Here is a 22,694-nt window from a genome sequence, read left to right on the forward strand (position 1 = left end):
ACTTTTAGCTAATCCAGAGTTCATTGGACACACACCCAGAGTAACCACCAGTTTTGGCAGAGATAACTTGTGCTTACAGAAAGTAGTGACACGAATCTCTCGTTCTTCTCTATATGTATGGACATAACCTCTGATTTGGATAATGTCCCCAATTTCTATCTTTGTCTTCTGCTCAATGGTCTCTTGCAGCTTCTTAAGCTGTGAGGTTAAGCTCAGCACCCCTGCAGTTGAAGCAGCTGTAGTTACTAGGGCCAAAAGAAAAGAGACAATGCATAACACAATCACCCCACCACATTTGTGAGATAGTTTTGGGGTGAGACCAACAAAAGACATCTACTCATTCTACTTCTGATTAGTTGCTCTACTGTACAGAATCTGCACAACCTTCTGAAATCCTCTGCTGAATAGAAGGCATAAGCTGTAATTATTCAAAAGTAGAGTGAAGGGAACAGAGTCTAGGAGGCCTGGCAATCCAAGTGAGAAAGTTCTGGCATGGCTCCAACATTTCCTCTCCTGCTCTTGCATTACCAGTGCATTCAAAGGGCTCTACGTGGTCCTGAGCTGAATTATGTATGAGTTCAGCTGGGTTTGGTAGCAACAGCTCTAAACAACCCTTCAAAGTGTCCTTGCAGGAAGACAAGTCTGGCATAGGACAAAAGGGGACCCAGATCTACATATGCAGTTCTGTTTATGGGGAAGTGCCTCAGGCTGATCTTCCACCTAGGTACTCAACACCCTAATCTCTCACCTTTCATCTTTGTTGGGTAACTGAGGTAATTTCTCTCTCTCTCTCTCATACACACACACACTGTCATATCACTTAAAACTATAAGCTTAAGCAACTTCATGGTGAAAATAACCCAATGCACATTCGACTCTAAATAATTTCAGTGTGCCTGGGTGGCTCAGTCAAGCGCCTGCCTTCAGCTCAGGTCACGATCCCAGGGTCCTAGGATTGAGCCCCGCGTTGGGCTCCTGCTCATCGGGGAACCTGCTTCTCCCTCTCCCTCTGCCTGCTGCTCCTCCTGCTCGTGCTCTGTCAAATAAATAAAAATAAAACCTTTGAAAAAAATAATTTCCATCACTTAAGTTTAATTTCAAATTGTATTAAATACTTAATAAGCACAGCCTCAATTATTAGATACTGTAGGTGCTGTTCTAGGACTCTACAATGTATTAGAGCATCTAACCCTCACAAGTATACCTATTTATTATTAGCCCCATTTTATTTTTTTTTTTTTTTTTAATTTTTATTTATTTATGATAGTCACAGAGAGAGAAAGAGAGAGAGGCAGAGACATAGGCAGAGGGAGAAGCAGGCTCCATGCACCGGGAGCCTGATGTGGGATTCGATCCCGGGTCTCCAGGATCGCGCCCTGGGCCAAAGGCAGGCGCCAAACCGCTGCGCCACCCAGGGATCCCTATTAGCCCCATTTTATAGAGGAAGTTACTGAATCACAGAGAGGTCAAGCAACCTGCCCAAAGTAAAACAACCAGTTAGTAACAAAGCTGGAGTCTGAACCCGAGCAATCTCTGACTTCAGTGTTTCTGGCTTATTCTTTATTCTCTGCTGCTTGCCCCATGAGTGTACACATATTTTCCAGTTACAGCTAGTGTGTGTGAACAATTCTATGTTCTGATTTTCTGTCTGGCCCAAGCTCACATACACACATGTATCAAAAGAATTCATACAACTTGAGCATTTTAAATAATCATGGAGCATTCATGTCAATATGAGACAGTTTGTTTAGCTGATCTCATTAAATATTCCACTCTCCCCCCTTCTTGTAATTTTTTTTTTTTTTTTTTTTTTTTTTGGCTTTAATCACCTGCACTGGATGGGGCTTAGTGGTCTACACTTGGGTAATGGAGTCAGACAGACCTGGCTGCAATCTCCTCTCACCTCCTATTAACTACATGAACTTGGGCAGCCTGTTTAAACCCACTGTGCCAGGGCTTCTTCAGCTATGAAATGGGGGTAACAAGACAATCCACCTCACACACAGAGTGGTTGCCCAGATCTAAGTTAACCCTTAAATCACGAGCATGGCACAATGTCAAGATCCGCAGGAAATGTTCCATAAATGTCAGCTATTTGTAAAAGTGAATAATTATGCTCTCTAAATAAAATTATTGTTTTCTTTGGGGGAGTCTTTCATTGGGAATTGCTGGATAGAAAAGTAAAAACACATTTACAGTTCATTACATATTGTCAGAATGTTTGCAGAAAAAATCCCCACCAAACCATTCTTTTTTTACAAGGTATTGCCAGCAGTGTGTGCATGCTTGTAGCACCTACACTGCCTCTGGTCACTTGGATGTTTAGCACCCTAAAAAATACCTAATAATTCCATGACGTTTTATTTTTGCTTTTAAACTACCAGACAGAGGATGCCTGGGTGGCTTAGCGGTTGAGCATCTGCCTTTGACTCAGGGTGTGATCTTGGGATCTGGGATTGATATAAAAGTATATATTTTATGTGATTTATTCCTACTAAATGAAGTGCACTACTGCCTCATTAAAGACTCTTGTTCCCAGAGCCTTTAAGTGACTAAGGAACACCACGGTAGCAATCTTAAGCCCTGCCTCCACCCCTCAGAGTTTATTTGAATACTAAATTGTGCCTCTCAATTTTTTGTAATGCAATAAAATTAGTATCTTGATGGTTTTTAAATGTATCCTTTGAAAATTGTTTTATGTAAAATAAATGTTACTGAATTATAAAAGAAAAACACTCCATATTTACTGTGTAAATACACAACTCCATCTTTGGGTTACGTCATGTAAGCTAGAAGACAGGGATCACAGTTACCTCTTTTAAAAATATCTTTATCTACCTGAATCAACAATATTTGTTAAATGCTGATTTATTTCCTACTGTTGTTTTATTTCTGGTTTGTCTTATGCTAGCGTTCCTATAATGAATGAACAAATCTATTAGCCTATGGATCACATTTTCTGCTTTTTAATCTAATCGCTTAGATGACTGTGGCTTTATAAAGTGCAAAGGCATTACTTTTCTTTCACCACATCTACTCTACCAAGGGAAACACCAACCTGGGGAACATGGAGCATTCTGTGTACCCAGTAACCAACACCTAGGAATCTAGACACCATCAGCATTTATGTTACTCAGCTTACCAGGTTTCTTCAGAAAATACCCAAGTATTACTTTTTAAAAGGTTATTCCATCTGTGTTCCTATCCCCTCAAGCCCTCTTGTACTTTGGGTGAATTTAGAACACGTAATGATAAATGCTTTCTATAGCACCGCTAAAATGATCAGACTGGGGCCTGGTGTGAGAATGAGGCCCAGCTTTCATTTCAAGGGTGAGCCAAGCTGCTGAAAGAATGGCTCGAGCTGTAATTTAGGGACTATAATGAGTGGCTGGAGCCTGACAGGATTTCATCTTAAGTAGCCTATTCCACCCTGGAAGATAAAGACCCTCTAAAATTCTAGTATCAAAGGCCAAGCTTTCTTAACTTTTCTCCTAAGCTAGTCCAAATGGTATACTCAATAGGACATTTATAGGAGTTAATAGCATTTTCTTATATACCTTAACGGACTGGAACATGATTTTGACTCAGACTAAATTTTGATTAAAAAAAAAAAAATTAGTCTTCATTGGCCATGTTCCAGCGCAAAGCTTTTAAACTGAGGGCAATTAAATGAAAAGGAGAGAATGGGCTAGTTGGGAATAATTTTAACATATCACTTCATATATAACGTGATGAGAATCATTTTCGGGCTTTTTCCTTGTACTGTTACCCTCTCTTTTTATTCTCAAAGCAATTTCCAATTAAGGCTACCTACTGTGACTGTTCATCTATTCATCTATTTACACGAATTTTAAAAATCTCACTCTCAGTATTAGTAGCCATTTTATCCAAAAAATTACTAAATATAAGAGTTATATAATATTCCTAATATCATTCTGATTTTGATTTTGAAAATTAAAACAATGTCTAAAACAGGAATCTGCAAGCTACAGCCCATGGACCAAATCTTCCCACAACCTGTTTTTGTAAATTTTTTTTGGAACTCAACCATGCCATTCATGTATGTACCATGTATGACTGCTCCTGTGTTAAAATGCCCGTGTTGAGCAGCTGAGGTTCAGACCATATGGCCCACAAAGTAGAAAACTTTTACTATCCAACCCTGTTCAGAAAGTTTGCTGCTCCATGATCTGAAACAAGTATATATGTAAACAATACTCTCTGATTAAAGGTTTTGACAACAAAAAAATGATAAATCTGCAAATGATTTTAATACTCTAGACATATGTGAAAATTCAAATATCTGATTGTCTTATAGGTTTATTATTCTTGCTTCTAGAGACAGCTGCATAAAAAAACCTGTTGTCTCTCTTAATTCTTTTAATCTACAAAGTACCCTGAACAAAGCAGTGCCAATGACTAAGATATTCCCAAATTAAGAAATGGAGTACTGAAGTTATATACAACTGATGGGCAGATTCTAAATGTAAATGCCTCAGAAAATTAAGCAAAGGAGCATTCCATTGATCAGGATAGTCCAAGTAGGAAGCTGAGATTCTTCTGGCAGGTTAATGGCAAAGAGGAAAGATACCATGTATCACCAAGGAGACAGATGCTAGATGTTAGATATTACAGAAGACAATATTTAATGAATGACCCCATTGTGCATGGCACTATGCTGTGTAAGTTGTAAAACAGAAAGACAAGGTCCCAGTTGCTATAGTTTCTCTAGAGCCAAAAATGACCACCAATACTGCTCAATATTTTTTTTATTGTAAACTTAACTTAAAAAAATACCTAAGAATTATTAAAATATACTCAAGGAATTCCAAATGCTGTTTCAATTATAGCCAATGTGTTCAAAACACAATTTTAAAGTTTCTTCTCAGTTTATATTATTCAATGGCTAACTTCAAAGGAATCCTATCTTACCATCTCATCAGCCTTAGAATTCCTGGTGTATTTGAGATTTCAGAAAGTCTGAATCCTGGTAGCACAGATGCTAGTGGCAATCATGTAAGAGGAAGTCTCCAAACCTTTCTTTGGTCAAGGGATAGGCCTGGATCAAGGGGATTCTGACCTGACCAACAATTAGGCTATCACATATTGACTTCTGTAATAACTACCACAGTAAAAGTAAAATGCTCAAACTCTCCTCAACCTAGTCATACTTCTGCAGGCTTAGGGGGAAGTGAGCACCAAAGAGACAGGAGAAACACAACTAGCTTTTCTCTGACATCAGTCTGCAGAGGAGCCAGAGCTCTGGGTATAGCACTTTAAATTGATCAACAGAATTCATCAGTAGACAAATATGAAAATTTAGCTTTACAGCTGTTTTGATGAGCCACCTTAAGGAAAAGCCATTAGTTAGCTGAAAAGTAAAGGAGTGTGTCAAATAAAAGTACCTGATGAAGACTCGATATTGTTCGACTTTTTCCAGCAGATGCAATTTATAACTCCAGTGCTGTCATCCACTGTAAGAGAAGCATAAAAGGATAGAAGAGAGATTTGGGTGTTGCTAGTGAATTAGCACATTGTCATTGCATTCAGCCATACCCAAAAATGACATTTTTCAACAGCGTGGATGGGCAAAGCCCTTATAAAACTATCCTAATTTTAGAAGTAACCTCTCCTGGTACTCCAATGGGAACTGCTTGTCTGCACAGGTCAGTGTAATATTCAAGCCTAAAAGAAGGAAGTCAACATTCATGTAGCCTGCCTCAGGTACTGATGATTCCTGTCTGTGCCTCTCCTAAAAATGGTGTGTTATCAGGAAGTTAAGTACAAAAATCTCAATGAATGCTAAGAAACAAAATCAGCCTGGCTTTCCCACCCTGAAACAAGAGCTCATCAACAGGGTCTGTGGTGAAAGGCACTCAGAGGGCAGGCAACTTTCTGTCACCATCCGCTCCTTTACCAGCTCAATGACTTTCCAAGACAAAGCATCCCAAATTTCCTGATCCACACTTCTGTTTGTGAATGAGCTTCTGCCCAGGCCCCAGCACTGCAAGAGATGTAAGGAAAGCCAAGTATACTGCAGAAGGGCAAAGTTTTATTTTCATAATGGAAAATAATAACTTGCTCACATAAATAATTTTGGCTTATTTTATCCCTAGTGCAAAAAACTACACACAGACACAAAGAATTCCCATTGCACTTGGATTTATAACTGCAGAGGAATTAAAGATGTTTGCTATAGGATGAGAGGTCTTTTCTCTTTGGCTAATTTCTGAGAAACTCAAAAAAGAGATCAGTGGGCTTAATGCTTTTTAAAAAAATCATCATCAGACTGCTATAAATGCACACATAATAATACAATATAGGGCAATTTTTTTTTTTTTTTTACTGCTGGTTTAAACCTGTGTTGAAAGCAGAAGCCAAGAATACTTCTTATACTAAAAGACAGTGTGGTACTGGCACAAAAACAGACACATAGATCAATGGAACAGAATAGAGAATCCAGAAGTGGACCCTCAACTTTATGGTCAACTAATATTCGACAAAGGAGGAAAGACTGTCCACTGGAAAAAAAAAAAAAAAAAAAAGAGTCTCTTCAATAAATGGTGCTGGGAAAATTGGATATCCACATGCAGAAGAATGAAACTGGACCGTTATCTTACACCATACACAAAGAAACTCAAAATGGATGAAAGATCTAAATGTGAGACAAGATTCCATCAAAATCCTAGAGGAGAACACAGGCAACACCCTTTGTGAACTTGGCCACAGTAACTTCCTGCAAGATACATCCATGAAGGCAAGAGAAACAAAAGTAAAAATGAACTATTGGGACTTCATCAAGATAAGAAGCTTTTGCACAGCAAAGGATACAGTCAACAAAACTAAAAGACAACCTACAGAATGGGAGAAGATATTTGCAAATGACGTATCAGATAAAGGGCTAGTTTCCAAGATCTATAAAGAACTTATTAGACTCAACACCAAAGAAACAAACAATCCAATCATGAAATGGGCAAAAGACATAAAGAGAAATCTCACAGAGGACAACATAGACATGGCCAACACGCACATGAGAAAATGCTCTGCATCACTTGCCATCAGGGAAATACAAATCAAAACCACAATGAAATACCACCTCACACCAGTGACAATGGGGAAAATTAACAAGGCAGGAAACCACAAATGTTGGAGAGGATGTGGAGAGAGGGGAACCCTCTTGCACTGTTGGTGGGAATGTGAACTGGTGCAGCCACTTTGGAGAACTGTGTTAAGGTTCCTCAAGGAGTTAAAAATAGACCTGCCCTACGACCCAGCAATTGCACTGTTGGGGATTTACCCCAAAGATGCAGATGCAATGAAACGCCAGGACACCTGCACCCCGATGTTTCTAGCAACAATGTCCACAATAGCCACACTGTGGAAGGAGCCTCGGTGTCCATCGAAAGATGAATGGATAAAGAAGATGTGGTTTATGTATACAATGGAATATTCCTCAGCCATTAGAAATGACAAATACCCACCATTTGCTTCAATGTGGATGGAACTGGAGGGTATTATGCTGAGTGAAATGAGTCAATTGGAGAAGGACAAACATTATATGTTCTCATTCATTTGGGGAATATAAATAATAGTGAAAGGGAATAGAAGGGAAGGGAGAAGAAATGGGTAGGAAATATCAGAAGGGGAGACAGAACATAAGGACTCCTAACTCTGGGAAATGAACTAGGGGTGGTGGAAGGGGAGGAGGGCGGGAGGGTGGGGGTGAATGGGTGACAGGCACTGAGGGGGGCACTTGACGGGAAGAGCACTGGGTGTTATTCTGTATGTTGGCAAATTGAACACCAATAAAAAATAAATTTATTATTAAAAAAATAAATAAAATAAAATAAAATAAAATAAAATAAAATAAAATAAAATAAAATAAATCCTAGATGGATTTTATTGAATGTAAAACAGGTAAACTCAAAAGGATGATAAGAAAATATGGGTAAATACTTTTGAAACTTGTGCTTATCGCTGGTGTGGGGGAGACTTCTTTAAGCAGATCTGAAAATCAGAACTCGTTTTTATAAGGCTGATATAGTGCAGCCCAGGGGGCTCAGCAGTTTAGCGCCGCCTTCAGCCCAGGGCCTGATCCTGGAGACCTGGGATCGAGTCCCACATCAGGCTCCCTGCATGGAGCCTGCTTCTCACTCTACCTGTGTCTCTGCCTCTCTCTCTCTCTCTCTGTGTCTCTCATGAATAAATAAAATCTTAAAAAATAAATAAATAAAAGTCTGATATAGATGACCAACTAAAAATTAATACCATACTGCAATTTTCCAAATGATAGAGCTAGCATATTAATATATTAAAGAGCTCATACGGGGGCGCCTGGGTGGCTCAGTCAGTTAAGCAACCGACTCCTGATTTTGCTCAGGTCATGATCTCAGGGTTGTGAGATTGAGCCCCGTGTCCCCACACAGCGGGGAGTCAGCTTGAGATTCTCTCCCTCTCTCTCTGTCCCCCACCCCGTTCTATAAATAACTCACTCACTCAACAAATGAATAAAGACCAAGACCACCAGAAAAAAATGGCAAAGAAAAAGAATGTAATTCGTAGAAGATATAAAATGGCCAATAAACATGTGTCAGTATACTAAGTTCACTAGTTACCAGGAAAAGAACAAATTTAAATAATTTCTCAGCTATTAGAATGACAAATATTAAAAACACTGATACCCTCATATGCTGTTAGTGGGAGTATAGATTCATATCAAATTTCTAAGGAGCAAATTTGGAAATGTGTTGAATTTTTAAATGGAATTTTTAAAGGAAAAAAACAGAATACATAGATTTATATATCTTATGTGAGGCTACCTGTTGCAATATTGCTTATAATACTGTTATTTGGAGATTATCTAAATGCTTATAAACATAAAATTGATTAAATAAATTACAATGACATACCATATGAGAATAAAGTTATAATGAAGACTTAGGTTCCTTGCTCTTAAAAGATATCCATGTGTCATTTAAAAAAAGAAGTTTTATATATAATCTAATTTATGTAAAATGTTAAATAGCATATTTTGACACAAATGAGTTTAAGAAATTGAAACCATAATAGCAGGTTTTTTTTTTTTTTTTGGAGTGTGGGAAAGAACGCCACACTGAATGTACATGCTAACTGTAAGCCTCATTTCAGAAATATTAAAGAAAAAGAAATATGCATAATAGTACAAGGAAATAAGACATACTTTTTTTCCATTATTAGGAACAAGTAAAAAATTTTAAGAGGGATGTTCACCCAAACACTGATGTTATTTTTATCTTATTTATAGGGTTTCACATGACTTTTATGTACTTCAGTAAAATTTTCTCTGGTTTTAAATTTTATTTTATAATGAAAATCATTTTAAAATAAAGCAACAAGGGCATTCTGAGTGAAAAAACTCTGGCACCTCCAGGCACACTACTTCTCTGGTCAATGTAAGGTCTTGGTTTACCATGTAAAATAAAAAATATGAGCACATAAACATTTGTTCTAGAAAATGTGAGGACATTGAAGGTGGCCTCCCAGGATTCTAAGTCTGCAATAGAGCTGCTGCCAAGTGCTCTTGAGTGCTCAGGGCGCTGCCACCAAACCCTTGAAAACTTTCTGGTCTATAACCTCTCCTGGCAGGTGCTGTGCCTTGGCAGCCAAGGTCCGGCTGCTGGAGTGCACCGGAAGAGGAGCACCCTTGCAGGGTGGCACAACACCCTCTCCAGTCGGGCAGCAATGCTGGGGCCACTGGCCTTTTGTCTCAGCCATGCAATGAGTCAGTGGGAACAGGAAACATCCCCAGGACAGGCCTGTGGTGAGTCAGGTGGAGCAGGACCCAGGACAGCAAGGAGTGGCCACCTGGCAGTTGGCCCTGAACATAGCAGAGAGGGTGCAGTTCTCCTCTGAATAGGCCTCACAAGAATGAAAGTTCCTCCTACTCTCAATTACTCCAACCTTCAGATGCTTTTAGTTTTCCCACTGCCCACAGATGTGTCCTGTCCACCCTAAAGAGAACATTTATTGGGGAAGAATCAAATAGATCTCCTTGATCTTTTTATAATGGGAAAAGGGGTTGAGTGAAGCCCCTTGAGGTCACAGGGACAGTACCTGCCTGGTTTTAGGGCAAGGACTACCATCTCAAACAGCCTCTTTCACGTGACCTAAAAAAACAGAAAATCAAAAACGAGATGGGCTCTCTGCTCTTCCCTATTCGACAGACAGCTGCATCTTCTGGTATAGTGCCAGCTGCATCCCTGAGACATGACTGCCAAGGTCAGAGTAAGTGGATTTGGCCATTTGGGGCTCCTGCTCACCAGGGCTGCTTCTAACTCTGGCAAAGTAGATACTGTCACCATCAATGAGCCCATGGTCTACATACTCTAATATGATTCCACTGTGGCAAATTCCATGGCACGGTCAAGGCTGGGAACAGGAAACTTGTCATCAATGGAAAACCCATCTCCATGTTCTGGGAGTGAGATCTCACCAATATCAAATAGGGCAATGCTGGTACTGAGTGAAGTCCACTGGGGTCTTCACCACCATAGAGAAGGCTGGGGCTCAACTGGAACATGGGGTCAAAAGGGTCACCATCTCTGCTCCTTCTAATGATGGGCCCATGTTTGTGATGGGCATAAGCCAGAAGAAGTAGGACAACTCCCTCAATATTGTCAGCAGTGCCTCCTATACCATCAACTGCTTGGCCTCTCTGGCCAAGGTCATCCATGACAATTCATCTCTGGCATTGTGGAGGGACTTATGACCACAGTCTGTGCCATCACTGCCACCCAGAAGACCACAGACAGCCCCTCGGGGAAGCTGTGACATGATAGCTGAAGGGCTGCCCAGAACACCATCTGTCCTTCTACTAGTGCTGCCAAGGCTATAGGCAAGGTTATCTCTGAGCTGAAGAGGAAGCTCATTGGCATGGCCTTCCGTGTCCCCACCCCTAATGTGTCAGTTGTGGATCTGACCTGTTGCCTGGAGAAAGCTGCCAAATATAATGACATCAAGAAGGTGAAGGAGGCATCAGAGAGTCCCTTTCAGGTCATCCTGGGGTACACTAAGGACCAGGTTGTCTCCTGTGACTTTAACAGGGACATCTACTTTTCCACCTTTGATGATGGGGCTGGCATTACCCTCAATGACCACTTTGTCAAGCTCATTCCCTGGTACAACAATTGATTTGGCTACAACAACCAGGTGGTGAGCCTTATGGTCCACATGGCCTCCAAGAAGACCACGAGCCCCAGTGATAGCAAGAGAAAGAGAGAGGCCCTCAGCTGCTGCGGAATCCTTACCCCAACTCACCCCTCAATATACTGAGAATCTCCTAACCTGAACAGTTTCCATCCCAGACCCCCTGAAAAGAGGGGGCTTGGGGAGCCCTACCTTGTTATGTGCCATCAATAAAATATAGTGTCCCCAGCAAAGACAAAGACAAAAACAAAAACAAAAACAAAACCTTCATACAGATGAAGTTGATTTCTGGTGACAAATGAGTGGTGAGGTGATGGGGGAGAGAAAAACCTAACTGAGTTATATGGAGACTATATAGCACAATGGAATCAATAAATAGATTGGGCCTATAAACCATAAACCTCCATCAGTGGAACCCTGAACAAGTGATTGAGCCTTATTTTCCTTGTCTACAAAATGTAAAGAACCTCTGTCCTTTCTAGTTCAAAACATTAGGGGGAGAATAACACTATAAATTACACATGTAAAAGTGCTTTGTTAACTGAAATTATTACTCCATCACTGGTATTTGGAGAGGAAGTACTTTGCTATACTATAGAAAATGTACTTGCCCACAGCTGAGTATGCTAGAGGAAACTGCTGAATACTTATTGAATTACCTGGAGAGAAACAGAACCGATACCGTTGGTAAAATAAAGCAGAGAAGAGATTCAGTGAGGGGATGCCTGACAAGATGATCTATTTTAGAGTTTTAAAAAACATATGCTAAGGAAAAGAAGGCAGCGCGGGCAACCTCGTCCCTCACATGTTATTTTATAAGCACAAGACAATCATCTTCAGGAAAATGAATACATGTTGAAGAAATGCAATGACATTGCATCTATACTATACATTATCTGTCACACACACACTGCCAGTGAAATGTTCCTGATCCCTTAGCTCAATGGCCTCTACCTTTCCACAGTAGAGTGAGAACGCAAATCCAAGGCAACACAACAGAAAGCAACAATGTCAGTTACAGCAAAGGCTTGGAATCCGAAGTTAAGCTTCCCACAAGATACCTAGCTTGTCCTCCTAACTGCAGAGACTCTAAGAGCTGCACAAAAAAAAAAAAAAAAAAAAAGAGCTGCACCAGGCAACGGAATAAAATGCTTACATTAAACTCAATGAAAAAAAAAAATCAAGACTCACAATACTAACTACTGGTGTCCAAATTGTAGAAATCCTTTATTTAGTTTCCACCATGATGAGGGAAGGGAAGTTTCCTGATAATGCGTATTTACCCGAGTACCAAAAAGCTTTTTAAAAATACTATTCTGGATATATATCTTATCAATTATTTTTCATACCTCCCTGTCTTCTTGAAGAGTCTTCTTTAACATTAATCTGGTCTTTTTAATTTTAAAGGTATCAATATAAACATCTGCTACCATTCACTGCTATTTATAGCTACCGCCTCAGGTACCAGGTGTCTGTCCCTGGTTTACCAGAAATCCTAGACTGTCATATTTTAATTCTTCTACCTCGTAACTCCCCATCAGCTGTCCCTTGACAGTATTCATCAGTGTCATTCCTACCTTTTGCTTCATTTTACACTTAGTCCATGTCAGTGGCTCCAAAGGGCCCATGATAAAGGACAAGTGTATGGGCTCTCTGACAGTCCCCAGTTGCTCTCAAAGGCTGGGGCTGCTTCAAATGCAAAGTTCAGCTAAGTGAGGTGCTTCCACATACACTCAATGTCAGGCACAATTGCTCTTACCTCCATAACTGTAGAAAGCATCTTTTTCTCTCCTTCCAATTACAGTTCCCAAGATCTCTACCTGCTTTATTGGATGCCCATTGTAAAAAAATACACCTGAAATTAAAAAAAAAAAAAAAATCAGTCCTTTACAAATGGCAGGCCCCAAGAAATTCAGTCAGAAGTAGAAAGTTGGGCTTTAATGAAGTATGTACTAATGCAGAACAGAGAAAACCATTATCCAACTAGATTTGGTTAATCTTCTTTCCACTAGCGAAAATGAAAGGTGCCTCCTTGTGGACTTCTCACAAGGGGCTTAAAAACAGTCATTAGATTATGAAACCAAATCTATTTTGAGGGACTGCAAAAGAAAGAGAGGAAATCACAAGAAAGGTTTCTTTGACTTTTTTACTAATGCTTTTCTAGGACACCAGTCATCATTTCTATGAATGAGCAGTGACTTTTTTTTTTTAAAGAGAAGATAATTAGGTTATAAAACACTGCTCTCTGGAGCCAGCAAATTATAACAACTCAAAACCTTCTCTCTTTTTTTTAAAAGCTTTATTTTATAGAGAGAGAGTGCGCAAGTGAGTGTGTGCATGGGCAAGTGAATGGGAGGAGGGGCAGAGGGAGAGAATCTTCAAGTAGATTCCCTGCTGACTATGGAGCCTGATGCAGGCCTCGATCCCACAACCCATGAGATCATGACTTGAGCCGAAACCAAAAGTCAGATGCTTAACCAATTGAGGCACCCAGGTGCCCCCAAAGCTCCTCTTTTTTAAAACTCTATTTTCAAAACCCAGAGGACAGATGCCAGCAGGTAGGTTCCTGCCAGAAGAGAAACCTGAGAAGAGAAACTTTACACTAATACTCAGAGGCCTTTTTTTGGACCTGGGAAGGGACACAGGGACTCCTGGCTGCAGTGAGTTCCTAACTCCAACTTCAGGTCCCAGTGCTGTCCTGACTCCTGCAGAGTTTCCTGTCTGCAGCCCCCTAACATCCTTACTACTTTGGCCTAAACTACTTGTATGTGTATCTATCTCTTATAGCTAATGAATCCAGACTAAAATCTTCTCCAGCCTGTTTTTCCCCCTATGATGGCTAAATTCTTTACTTTCAGAAAGACGCTGTAACTGTTTAAATGGCAATTTCCTTTTTACATAAAGATCTGAACTGTAAACAAACATTCATGAGCATAGACATTTGGCCACATTCTTCCTCCCCACCAAGCCTGGTCAGAGCCTCTCTCCTCCATATCCATGGGGCTGGGGGGTGGGACAGACCTGTGGGCTGAACCCTGAGGCCCTTCAAAACCCCCAGACTGGCTTCTGCTGACAGCTCTCTTGTACCCCATGTGGCTAAAGGGGCTGAGGACTAGTCACTCATGACAAGTCTCAGAGGATGGATAAGGAGGCTCTGAGCTTCAGTCAGCTGGAGATTCTAGAGAGTGAGATGTGCTTGGAAGGAAAAAATGGTAGCAAATTCAGCCTAAAGGAGGGCCCTCTCCCCGGCAGAGCATCCTTCTCAAGATGATTTAGTGGATTAGAGACCATGCGCAGAGCAAAGGAGGCGTGGTGGGGGGCCACACAAGGGAAGGAGCCGGAGTCACTCTCATCCTCAAAGGAGGGTCACCCTCTTCCAGGAACACTTAGGCTGAGTGGGGACAAACTGGCTCCACAGAAAAGCCATGAAATTTTAAGAGCAAGACAGTTTGGATCGACTTCTCCTGAGTTCTATGACTGATATCCGGGTCCTTTAGTTACTACCTTTGATGATGAGACCTTTGGGGCCCCTGCCCCTGCCTCCCTGCACTGGCCAAACACAAAGGAAAAAGGGTGACTTCAGAGGGAGAGCCCTACAGGACCTCTGCAGACAAGTTCAGACTTCCCAGTAGCAGAAAGAAGTTATTTTATTTATATAAGTGTATATATAAATAATATAATTTATATTTATATAATATAAATTATATAAGTGTGTATATATATACACACACTTATATAAATAAATGTTTATACTTATATATTTTTTATTTATACATACACACTTTTATTATTCATTATAGTATATTATGCTATATAAAGTATATATACTTTTATTTATTATTTCATATTATTAAGTCCATAATATGCCAATCACGAGCTAGTTTTCAGCAGTTACATTCCCTTGATCACAGCTGCAGAAGGATGTGATCAATTGGAAAACAGGGAGACCAGAGACACGGCGGGAGGTGACATCACACAGCATCAGAAGGAAGTTTAAATCGGGAGAACGAGCCTCATCTAGGGATGTGGGCGCGGGGTCCTCTACTGAAGTATACCCTGGCACCATGCCCTGCCATGCTAGCATGCAAAGAGCTATGACACGGCACTGCTTTGTTTTGCTGTAGGACCAGGTGGGGCTTGGAGTGGCCTGAGCTCCAGGCTGTTCTCTGGTTTCAGCCAGCCCTTTCTGCTTCCCTAAATGCACTGGACAGGTAGTAACACTTTCTGTTTGTGCACTGAGCAGAGCAAAGTTAGAAAGAACTGTTTTCTGGAACCTGACTGGCCTTCCTTGACCCCATCTCAATGGTCTGTCCTGGTTGCCAGGCATTTGTTTGCATTAGAGATAGAACACTCTACAGGGTTCCATATGGTCAGTTACGGCTCCCAGGACATTAGTAGCAGGAAGCACAACCGTGGAAGCCTTGGGAGCCACTGGGGAGCCCAGTACCTGCCCCTGAAATGTCTCTCCAGCTGGTCCTAGACCCACTACGGGGTGCTCTGCTGGTGACGTCTGAAAACTTGACACAGTCCCAGGATTCTCTGGGTTTCCCTAGGACACCCTGGTATGTGCTGCTATGGTGTTTGTAAAGAGCCGACATCCTTTGAGAAGGGGAAAAGAGCTAGCCAAAAGGTGCTCTGCCCGGGTTGAAGCATACAAAAAAGTGGTAAGACTGGACAAGACTGGACTAATGACAGAAGCCAGTAAAGTCAAGTCACCTGTGATGGAGGCCAATCCTGCAACGTTAAAAACTGGGTTGGGCCACTCAATGAAAATGTGAACAGGTCTTTACTTGAGGACACAACAGACTTCCTTAAAAAAAAAAAAAGTAGGGATCCCTGGGTGGTGCAGCGGTTTGGCGCCTGCCTTTGGCCCAGGGCGCGATCCTGGAGACCCGGGATCGAATCCTACGTCGGGCTCCCGATTCATGGAGCCTGCTTCTCCCTCTGCCTATGTCTCTGCCTCTCTCTCTCTCACTGTGTGCCTATCATAAATAAAAATAAAAATAAAAAATAAAATAAAATAAAATAATAAAATAAAATAAAATAAAAATTAAAAAAAGTAGAGAAAAAGTAGCCCCCTAAACCTTATCTTCTAGACTGACAATGGCTCACCTTCAAGGTCAGACAGTCACTCAAAGATGCAAAAAATCCTTCTAATCTCGTGATTGATGCAGAAAACATCTCAAAAGCATCTCTGGGGCACCTGGTGGCTCAGTCGGTTAAGTGTCAACCTTCAACTCAAGTCACCATCCCAGGGTCCTGGGATTGAGCCCCATGTAGGGCTCCGGGCTCAGTGGGGATCCTGCCTCCCCGCTCCTTCTCGCGCGTGCGCTCTCTCTCTCTCTCAAATAAATAATCTTTTTTTTTTTTTTTAAAGCATCTCTGAACAACGGAAAACGAATTCAGAAGAAAATAACACATGGCTTGAATCAAAACATTCAGAGAAAATCAAGTGAGGAGGAAACACACTGCTTGGGACTAGAGCGGACACTTCCCTAAGCACAGAGCAACAGAGCAACATGAACCACAGTCTCAGAAGCATAAGCAACAAGACTACGGTGGGAGGCATGATGAGAACTGGAGAGGACCACTTCCTTCTATCAACACAAGATTCTCTCCCACGACAAAAGAGCTAAAAAAAAAAAAAAAAGAAAAGGATGGTGGCTCCACTGACTGAAAGAAAGATAAGAGAAAATAACCAAGATAACAGATACTGGCTGAGGAGGAGTTGGAGCTGCCGGCCTTCCCCAGGCAGTCCTTCTGCTTCAGCTGCCTTTGTTCCAGGTGCTGACCATCAGGTCCCAGGAAGGAGGGTCATGCCGGGAGGGTTCAGGGTTACAGGGTTACACACGGTGTGATGCAGCTTTCACAGCAGCCCATCCCTGAACAGCCACCACCATAGCAAGACAGTCGCCTATTTTCACTTTTTTTTTTTTTTTAAGATTTAAAAAAATTTATTAGAGAGAGAGCACAAGCAGGGGGAATGGCAGAGGGAGAGGGAGAAGTAGGTTCCTCACTGAGGAGGGAGCCCAATGCAGGGCTCGATCCCAGAACCCTGGGATCATTACCTGAGCTGAAGGCAAACGCTTAACCAACTGAGCCACCTAGGCACCCTTGTTTTCTCTTTTTAAAGTAATTTTATATCTTTTTAGTCTAACTGCCATTATTTAATTGATGTCCAACAGCATTCAAATGCCTAAGATACTACTTTTAATATGACTCTTATGAATACCCTATTTCCTCTTCATCGGACCCTCTAGAATTACATAACATATATGTATTGTATTTTGACTTAAACGAAGATAATAGTTATCCCATTATTCAAGTCTGACAGGGTTATTTAGAATAATAAAGAGTATTGCTGTATGTTATAAACAAGAAGATAAAGCCAAAAAGACCCCAAAACTAGGACATCTGAGTGGCTCAGTCAGTTAAGCAGCCAACTCTTGATTTCATCTCAGGTCATCACCTCGCGGGTCGTGAAACTGAGCCCCTTGACGGGCTCCACACTCAGGGGAAGTCTACCTTAAGATTCTCTCCCTCTGCTCCTTCCCCAACACTCACTGTCTCTCAAAAGTAAATAAATAAATCTTTTTAAAAAAGACGCTAAAACCTATAAACACCACCACCACCACCACCACTACAAACTTCATAGTATTTATTAGTGTAACCATAAATTTGCAGATTAATTTAAAGGAGCTGACATTTTGCAACCATTTTGCAAGGCAATTCTGATGGTAAACATGCAGAGTAAGGTCAAATTTCAAGTTAAAGGCACGATTTCCCAAAAAATTGCTCTTTTAGTCAGTGGCCCTAAATTTGGGTGTTCTCAGGCCAACCACACTTCTGACCAGCTGGCTACAAATTCGAGGAGTCCTTAAATCTCTCAGCTTTGATAATTTGTTAGAATGGCACACAACTCAGAAAGGTACTAGATTTATGACTACAGTTTTACAATAAAGGGTACAAATCAGGACTATCTAAAGAGATACATCAGACAAGGCCTGGGAAAGTCCAAACACAAAGCTTCGACATCCACAGAACACATTACCCTCCTGACAAATCAATGTATGATTATCAACCAGGAAAAGTCACCTGAGCCCTGGTGTCCAGAGATTTTTTTTTTTTTTTTAAGATTTTATTTATGGGGATCCCTGGGTGGCGCAGCGGTTTGGTGCCTGCCTTTGGCCCAGGGCGCGATCCTAGAGACCCAGGATCGAGTCCCACGTCCGGCTCCCTGCGTGGAGCCTGCTTCTCCCTCTGCCTATGTCTCTGCCTCTCTCTCTCTCTCTCTCTGTGTGACTATCATAAATAAATAAATAAAAAATTTTTAAAAAAGATTTTATTTATTTATTCATGATGGAGAGAGAGAGAGAGAGAGAGAGGCGCAAAGACACAGGCAGACAGAGAAGCAGGCTCCATGCAGGAAGCCCGATGTGGGACTCATCCCGGAACTCCAGGATCGTGCCCTGGGCCAAAGGCAGGGGCTAAACCACTGAGCCACCCAAGCATCCCTGTCCAGAGTTTTTATTTGGGTTTCATTATGCAGGCATGACTGAACCACTGGCCACACTTCAACTCAATCTCCAGCACCTCTCCTTTCCTAAGGAGTTGGGCTGATGTCACCTGGTTGGAAATCCCAGTCCTCTAATCATGTGGCTGTTCTTTCAGACATGGACAGCCCTTAGCCTCAAAACCAAACCAAACCAAACCAAACACAACACAAAAATAAGAACTGAGACAAGGGGAATTTCCACCCCTTAGAGCCTTACAGTATAATCTAAAGAGGATCTCCCTCATGAAATTATGGTTGGTGTCTGCTTCAACCATGATGTTTCATTTTAAAAACTGTTAAGAGTCAGCAGTTACGTTGTTAACAGGATGCTTGGAGGCCAGCAAAGGGGGAGTCATGGCTAACTATTAGGGGGAAGGTCAGAGCTGGGTCCTGGCAGTACTCCAAAAACAAAGTCACATGAGGCTAGATCAAACCAAACAGGCTTCAGACAAAGAAGGTCAAAAACCCTGGCCAAGGAAGGGAGAAAAGGCATAAAACCCTGCTCCCCCAAAAAACTCCTTCCCCGAGTAATAAATATTCCATCCCCTAATTAGCTGTCTAAAAGACAGGAACTCAAAACCTGGGGTGCAACTCTCCCTTGAGTTCACCTGCTCTCACATCTCAAGTACACTCTTTGTTTAAATTATTTTATTTAAATTCAATTAATTAACATAGAGTCTATTATTAGCTTCAGAGGTAGAGTTCAGTGATTCATCAGTTGCATACGACACCCAGTGCTCATTATATCACACACCCTCCTGAATGCCCATCACCTAGTTACCCCACCCTCCCACCTACCTCCCCAACGGCAACCCTCTGTTTGATTCCTACAGTTAGAAGTCTCTTAGGGTTTGTCCCCCTCTTTGCTGAGGGTGTACTCTCACTTTAATAACCTTTCCGATTTGCACCACTCAACTTTTATGTCTGGTCTTTCCTTGAATTCTTTCTTGCAATGAGATCAAGAACCTCTGGCAATATCCCTGGGAAGGGCTGGATGGAGGCCTCAGGGTCAAGTCTCCCTAGTCCACCTGGCAACAAAATCACATCTGAATATCAGTGTTACAGCAAAGACCATCAGGATCAGGTTTCCTTGATCTGCTGTTAATACATCATAAAGTACTTCATCCATAGGAAGTGTTAAGTCCCTATCATGTCCTGAAATTTCCTTGAGCACCTTCATTAAGACCTTCTTTCAAATGCAAGGCTGGCATTTGGTGTGAATTACTTTCTTCCAGAGATGAGCTATGAAGAATATCCGCCTGTTCTGGAAAATGGACAACTGTGGGGGAGGACGACTGCGTTCCAAGAAAAGAACAAAACCAGACCATTTCCAACAATAATTAAGAAACCAAGGTGTGGTGAAAAATCTGCATAAAAGGCTTTAGAATAAGGTCATCCAAATATATTTGTACATAGAACTGGAAACACATAAAACATCCTTTCATTAAAACCGTGCATATTTGAGATTCTTGACTACTTCTGACTCACACCTTGCTATTCATTCAAAACGGCAGAGTTTAACCAAACTTCTCATTTAACACAGTAAAGTGAAGATCCATACACAGCTATGTGAATTATTTAAATCTACCCCAAATTATATTTGTTATATTTTTAGGTATGAAGAACCTATCTTTAGTAACCACCACTTTAAAATACAGTTTTCTTTCATTTTACATTTATTTATAATGCTTTGCTGCCCAACTACCATTTTCTTTTTTTGGGGGGGTGGGGGGCTCACTACATGCCAGGCACTGTTCTAAGCACTGGAATTACATAGCTGAATAAGGCAGATGACATCTTTCCTCTCAGGAAGTTTATATTACTTGGTTCTGATTAATTGAAAACAAAACAAAACCCCATAAGAAAATCAGACCTGGGACGCCAGGGTGGCTCAGGGATTTCGCGCCCGCCTTTGGCCCAGGACGTGATCCTGGAGTCAGGATCCAGTCCTACATCGGGCTCCCTGCACGGAGCCTGCTTCTCCGTCTGCCTATGTCTCTGCCTCTCTCTTTCTCTATGTGTGTCTCTCAGGAAAGAAAGGAAAGAAAGAAAAGATCAGACCTGGTTAATCCCCACTTTTACAAAGAAGACACCTAAGCTTTTACAGGTGAGTCACATGCCCAGGCCAGGGAGTAAGGCCTAGAGACGTCTGGTCCAGTGAGCTTTCCACCAAGAGCTGTCCCAAAGAAAAACAACTGAGCCTATTAAAATATGAAAGACCTCAACCGCAGACAAAAACATTCCTGGGTACAAAGGTTACTTCTCCAAGCATGTATTTAAAAAAAAACAAAAGTAAGAATTAGGCTTTTTAACTTGCACAGAAATGAACTCATTCGAGAGTCCACGCTAGGTCATTTTCAGAGCACGCAGCACAGAAGGCTCTCCTGAAAGCCACTTATGCCCCGGCTTTGTGCAGCTCTGAAGAAACAAGGGTGCGGTGCAGGCAGGTGCAGCACTGGGCAACCTCCAGGCTCACCAGCCACATACCTTGTACCTGGCGGGACTCCTTCAAGTTCAGGATATCCCTGATGTAGAGTTTTGCAAAGGCTAAGAATACCGGATCCAAACCCCACAGGAGGGAAGGGGGCTCCTCTTCACACTGGCTGGATTCAGACTGCATCGGGAGGCTGGGCTTTGGCTGGCAGCCAACCCTGAAAGGCTCTGCGTCACTGAGTCGAGGATCTGGAGGGGAGACAGAAAAATATCAGGATGCAAGGCGTTTAAAGCGGTGAAACTGGCTTTCGGAGGCTGCTCGGGGCGCTGTGCGGAAGGCTGGGAGGGATAAGCCGCGGGGTCCAGCGCCCGACAGGATCACGCCACGGGCCCGAGGCACCGGGGCGCCCCTCAGGGCTCTCCCTCTGCAATCTGCCCACCAGCGTGTTTCTCCTTCCCCCCAGGCACCAGCTTCAAATCGACCACACGTTCACTTTTCACCTGGGGGAGATACGTCCAGACAGGCGCACCCCGGGCCGCTCTGATGGGCGGGGTCCAGGAGCAGCGGGCGCCCTCGTGGCCCAACTCCGGAGGCTCAGGGCGGGTGGGCCTGGGCGCCGCTCGGCCCCGGCACCTTCCGGTCTGGGGATGAGCCCGGGGAAAGGAGGAAAACGGAAACCAAGAGCAGACCCGCTCGAAGCCCCTCCCGCCGCGCTCCCGCCCCCAGCCCCCGACCCCCGGGGGCGCGCAGGCCGGGCCCTTCCGGGCGCTCGCAGGCCGCGGTGCGCGGGGCCCAGGTCGCCTCCGGAGTCGCCGCGGGGGCCGCCTCCGCCCCCGGGCCGCCGCCAACCCACCTCTCCCGGCCGCGGCCCCCCTCCCGGCCGCAGGTGCCCCGCCGCGGCTCCCGCGAGGCCCCGCCCATCCCGCGAGGCCCCGCCCATCCCGCGAGGCCCCGCCCCCAAGCCTCGGGCAGGTGGCGGCGCAGCTGCCTCGGTGCGCGTTGGCCGGCGCGGTGCTGCGGCGCTCCCTCCGCCGGGCCTTCCCGGGCGTGCGCTGGAGCCCCGAGCCCAGGCTCCCGAGGCCTGCTGCCCGACCCTGCGGTCCCTGCCGCCCAAACCCCGTCTTCCAAGTCTCCCGCCCACCCTGTTCCCCGCTACTGGTAGGACGCCGAGTCAGGACCCCAGGGCCTTGGGACTGGTTCTTGCGTGGGGAGGGGTTGGAGGAGGAGGGGAGAAGTGGGGGTTGGTTCCTGATACACTAAATATTAAATGAACGAATAAAAAAACGCAATACCAACAGGATTACCCTGCGGCATATTGTAAATGTTGATTTATACTTGGTGAGCGAGCTGCTCATACGCACACGTGCACACGCACACTCGGATTCTCTGGTCTCACTGGGAGATGACGTCTCCATCTAAATGTGAGCCCTTGAGCCAAGGTGAGGACTTGGCTCTACCCAAGGTTTACCCCGACAGGATCATGACAATAAGTTTCGTTTCTTTTCCTCCTATTCGGTCTAC

General features: G+C 43.0%; 1 protein-coding gene and 1 long non-coding RNA gene across 11 annotated transcripts in view; one reads left to right on the forward strand and one right to left on the reverse strand.

Annotated features, from left to right (window-relative positions):
* STN1 (STN1 subunit of CST complex) overlaps positions 1 to 22,084 on the reverse strand; it is a 42,611-nt gene extending 20,527 nt beyond the window's left edge. For 5 of the 10 annotated variants that reach the window (XM_038578705.1, XM_038578711.1, XM_038578710.1 and 2 more), the window contains exons 1-5: positions 22,027 to 22,084; positions 21,227 to 21,421; positions 12,944 to 13,039; positions 5,406 to 5,474; positions 78 to 245 (exon numbers count right to left, since the gene is read on the reverse strand). In XM_038578705.1, the coding sequence (XP_038434633.1) occupies positions 78 to 245; positions 5,406 to 5,474; positions 12,944 to 13,039; positions 21,227 to 21,359 (466 nt within the window). In that variant the 5' untranslated portion in view covers positions 21,360 to 21,421; positions 22,027 to 22,084. Of the gene's footprint in view, positions 1 to 77; positions 246 to 5,405; positions 5,475 to 12,943; positions 13,040 to 21,226; positions 21,422 to 21,673; positions 21,997 to 22,026 lie in introns of those variants that run through there. The other 5 variants (XM_038578709.1, XM_038578708.1, XM_038578713.1 and 2 more) reach the window with 3 other exon arrangements.
* Positions 15,540 to 20,214, forward strand: LOC102153500. Its single transcript, XR_005380537.1, has 3 exons — positions 15,540 to 15,746; positions 16,562 to 16,968; positions 19,975 to 20,214. It is a non-coding gene; the product is annotated as an uncharacterized LOC102153500 (long non-coding RNA).
* Positions 22,085 to 22,694: the final 610 nt, after the last annotated feature.

Source organism: Canis lupus, chromosome 28, assembly GCF_011100685.1.
Source record: "Canis lupus familiaris isolate Mischka breed German Shepherd chromosome 28, alternate assembly UU_Cfam_GSD_1.0, whole genome shotgun sequence".
In the NCBI taxonomy this organism is placed as follows: Eukaryota; Metazoa; Chordata; class Mammalia; order Carnivora; family Canidae; genus Canis; species Canis lupus.